Genomic DNA, 4,628 nt, shown 5'->3' with positions numbered 1-4,628 from the left:
ATCATCTATGTATATTGACTAGTTTTCTTATATAGAATCTTATATGTGTGACCCTCATTTGTGTGCATACACAAGCTTTTTACTCCTTTCTTTAAATAAATCATATATCTGTTTGCTGGTTCCAAAAGCTAGCTATTATATATTAAACTAATTAACTTTCAATAACCACAAATTTCTCTCCATCTTGTATGAGCTGTTTTTTTTTCTAAAATTCAATCTTTCTTATCTGTGGATAGGAAATGATCAACCATCCCGGGGTTATGTTGCAACACTTCCGCATGAAGAAACTCTTTTGGGTTTACTATTGTTCTGAAATCATTACACGTGTCCAGAATTGTAAAAAATAGGCTTGCGTGAAAAATTTCAACTCGTGCTATTAATTCATGTTGAAGTTCTTGGATGAGGACACTGCAGTTTATAGGCTCTATTAGTACCATACACATAGTAATTCTATGGCTCTTCGATGGTTTCTCCTCCTTAGACTCATTGGCAGTATTCTATTTCTTGTTGATGTTACTCACTCAGCTGCTCGGGATGCCCGAAAGGTATATCTCCCAAGTTCTATTAGTCATATTTAGCTAAATTAACTAACATGAGCTTATACATTTGATATGTAAAGTTTCGATCAGATCTCTTTGCGTCGATCTTGCAAAGCTTTGTATCTCTTAAAGTTAATCGATCTTGTAATTGGATGCAGGCTTATATTGTGTATATGGGCGACAAGCCAAAGAACGGGATGCCAGTAACACCTGATCTTCATGTAAATATTCTACGAGACATAGTTGATAGCAGCATTAATAAGGATATTGCACATGAAGCTCTGCTTCTTCATAGCTACAAGAGAAGTTTCCATGGATTTGCTGCAATGCTCACAGAACAAGAAGCACAAAAACTGGCTGGTACTTCTGTAACCCTATCTTTGCCTTTAACAAATAATAGTAGTACTCGTATGAGAATGGATGGCATAGGGTACGTATGTATAAATATTATAATTTATGTATGCATTTGTTAAAGTATATGATCAAATGCATGTATACAGGAATGGATGGTGTAGTGTCTGTCTTTCCAAGTACAAAGGTGAGCGTCAAAACAACAACGTCATGGAATTTCGTTGGGTTTCCAGAATCAATTGGGAGCGGCCCCTTTGAAAGTGATATCATTATCGGTGTGCTCGACAGTGGAATTTGGCCGGAGTTGGACAGCTTTAATGATGTTGGTTTTGGTCCTCCACCTAAGAAATGGAAAGGCATATGTCAAGGCAATAACAACTTCACTTGTAACAAGTATGCTAATGAATTGATCCATATAAGATAATCATCATACCTAACATGCATGTAAATAAATGACTCTTTGTATTGATATGGATTTATAATTTATTATCTTGACAGTAAAATCATCGGAGCACGGTATTACAAAGATAGTGCCTTCGAAGAAGAAGATATTCAGTCTCCAAGAGACTCATCCGGTCATGGAACCCACTGCGCGTCAATAGCAGCTGGGAATGCAGTGAGCAACGCAAGCATAAATGGTTTAGGGTTGGGAACAGCAAGAGGAGCGGTGCCATCAGCACGTATTGCGGTGTACAAAATATGTTGGGACAAAGGTTGTGGTGTTGCTGAGTTTCTAGCGGCAATCGATGATGCCATTGCTGACGGTGTCGACATTATCAGTGCTTCCACCGGAGGCGCTGCGCCAGCTGACTTTTTGAATGACGGATTTGCAATTGGGGCATTTCACGCTACCGTAAATGGGATATTGGTTTCTATGGCCGCTGGTAATGAAGGTCCGCAAAAAAAAACTGTGGAAAACATTGCACCATGGCAACTTTCTGTGGCTGCTACCACCACAAACCGCCAGTTCATCACCAAGGTTAAATTGGGTAATGGTAAAATCTATCAGGTAATTAATTAAATCTAGCTTTGCTACTGCTACTCACATTAATTAGTACTTCTCTATATTTCTATCCCGTAAGTTTTGTTTGTATATTAACTGTCAGGGACTTTCCGTACATATACATGACCTCCAAGGTAAATTTTACCCGTTGATTTACGGTGGAGACGCACCCAGTAAAGAAGATGGTAAAGGAGATGATTCTAGGTATTAATCTTCAATTAGGACTTCATTCATTAAAGACATTAAGCTCGGGTAAATATTGTTTCTAACTTAATTTGTTATTGTTGTTCAATATGCTGAAGTTGACCCTAATTATCATTCACACATCAAGTTTTATATTTTACGTCATCAAAATTTGACCATTCTCAAAACTACATATGGTGCTGTTTGATATTTGATATTACTAAATTAACTACAGGTTTTGTGTTGGAGATAGCTTAGATGCAGATAAGATCAAAGGTAAAATTGTGCTTTGTGATCGCCCCGATAAGGATGGGAAGGGGGCTGGGGATGGTGCCAAATGGTGGAATGCTTCAATGGGAGTTATTCTGACGGGCAAACAAGTTGTCGAGGAAACCGAATATGCTGATAACCCTTGTGCAGCATCTTACGTCAATTTAGAAGATAATAGCAACATTTACAAATACATAAACAAAACAAGGTAATTTATGAACTATTAACCATGGATATTACGATATATGCATGTTATTAATCTTGATCTTATAGGGACCCAACTGCAACTATTTTGAAAAGTGAGGAGATCAATGATGTATTGTCTCCATACGTGCCCTCCTACTCATCAAGGGGTCCAAACGCGTTGAATCCCAACATACTGAAGGTAACTACCTTGATTTGATCGTAATGAAATCTTAATTGTATATCTAAGCTCTAGCAAGAGGCATGATATTGCAGGTGATGAAGTAGAACATATTTAACAATTCTATGTATATGGCCTTGCAGCCGGATTTAGCGGCTCCGGGAACTTACATTCTAGCAGCATATCCCCCAAATGTTAATAATGGAGCTAAATACAAATTGGCAACCGGCACATCAATGGCATGCCCCCATGCTTCGTCTGTAGCTGCGTACGTCAAATCATTTCACCCTAAATGGTCACCGGCTGCTGTCCAGTCAGCTCTCATCACTACTGGTTTGTTTTTATAATTTGCAAAGAAGAGTGTTTTTTTTTAATTTTTTTTTTATCTCTATTGGGATAGTAATGCTATGTTACTGAATATTGGATTAATTATCGGACCAGATGAGAAAAGACCTAACGATCCTTGCGTATTTCCAATCTTTTGCAGCTACGCCTATGAGTGACAAAACTACCCCGCACGCTGAAATTGCATATGGAGCTGGCCTAATAAACCCTTCCAGAGCTCCATATCCTGGTTTGGTTTACGATCTTGATGTACAAGACTATGTAGATTTTTTGTGTTCACAAGGATATAGTGACAAACTATTAGAACAAATAACCAGGGACAAGACTACCTCATGCTCATCAAAATTTGATAATGAAATAGTCAATGACCTGAATTATCCTTCTTTTGCTCTTCCTATCAAGGATCCGAAATTTGTCAATGGGGTTTTCCATAGGACTGTCACTAATGTCGGATCATCAAATTCTATATACAGAGCTAAAGTGGTGGCTCCATCGGGACTCAAAATCAATGTGGATCCAAGTGTGTTGTCGTTCACATCTCTTGAGCAAAAGAAATCTTTTGTAGTCACTGTAAAAGGGCCGATTGAGAAAACAAGTATGGTCTCTGCGTCTTTGGTTTGGGACGATGGTGCTTTCCAAGTCAGGAGCCCCATTGTTGTCTATATTCAACTATAGTCTTTGCATCTTTTAGTTATATTTTGGTTACTCTTTAAAATTAGATGCAGTTGCGCATTTTATTTTGCTTCATTGTTTTGTTTCGATGCATTTACGTCGCTCCATATATTAATAAGTTTCACTTGTCTTTCTCTTCAAAAGAACTATATTTTTCAAAGTCTAATAAGTAGATTTAGAAGTATATGACATATATAAACTGGTGTTTCCTATTTAAATCCATACAGACAGGCACTGATGATGGCATGGAAGAGATGCAATAAGTAAACTAGCTAAAACTCCAATTTATAAATGCACATTGATCCTTTTACTGTATATTTTAGCGAGCGAAAAATGTTAACTACTCACCATGTTAACTACTCACCATGATCGATTTCACACAAAACCAATCTCCACATGTAGTCCTTGCCCCTCCTTTCTGGTCTCTTTTGCCGTATCGCACCGCTCCGAAGTGAGACTTGGTTTGCGCAGAAGCAGAACCTCTCACCCAGACTATTCGATCAAACCCATTTGTCCCATCAGTTTGATCGATTTTGAATCCTTGATCTTACTCTGAAGAAGAAGAAGAAGAATCACCCAGAGAATTCACAGTCGAAGTTTTGAGGCATTCTTTTGCTTTGCTTTGCTGCCTTTTGTGGATGCATGTCATCTTCTTCGAAAGTGTCTTCAGTTGTCTTCTTCGAAAGTGTCTTCAGTTGTGAGTTTAGGGTAGGTTTAGTTGTTAATCTCGTTCATCATTCCCAAATTCAAATTTACATTTTGTGCGAAAGAAATTTTTTAAATTTCACCAAATAAAGCATGAACTATTTAAAATTAATTCTAGCCAGAATCTATAACCTTTAATGCCTTTGAGGACTCTATTGGTTTGCTTTGCTTCTTTCCTGCCATGGATAGTTTGATT

General features: G+C 37.8%; 1 protein-coding gene across 1 annotated transcript; it reads left to right on the top strand.

Moving 5' to 3' along the window:
- Nucleotides 1–388: 388 nt before the first annotated feature.
- Nucleotides 389–3,800, top strand: LOC112170967 (subtilisin-like protease SBT4.6). The gene is made up of 9 exons (XM_024308231.2): nucleotides 389–545; nucleotides 698–899; nucleotides 1,040–1,283; nucleotides 1,389–1,899; nucleotides 1,997–2,097; nucleotides 2,312–2,554; nucleotides 2,620–2,731; nucleotides 2,854–3,043; nucleotides 3,198–3,800. Exons 1-9 carry the CDS (start codon nucleotides 453–455, stop codon nucleotides 3,728–3,730), a joined length of 2,229 nt encoding a protein of 742 aa, XP_024163999.2. The 5' UTR covers nucleotides 389–452; the 3' UTR covers nucleotides 3,731–3,800.
- Nucleotides 3,801–4,628: the final 828 nt, after the last annotated feature.

Source organism: Rosa chinensis, chromosome 1 (assembly GCF_002994745.2).
Source record: "Rosa chinensis cultivar Old Blush chromosome 1, RchiOBHm-V2, whole genome shotgun sequence".
Classification (NCBI taxonomy): Eukaryota; Viridiplantae; Streptophyta; class Magnoliopsida; order Rosales; family Rosaceae; genus Rosa; species Rosa chinensis.
Note: the sequence above shows the minus strand (reverse complement) of the source record. Positions and strands in the feature narration are given on the sequence as shown.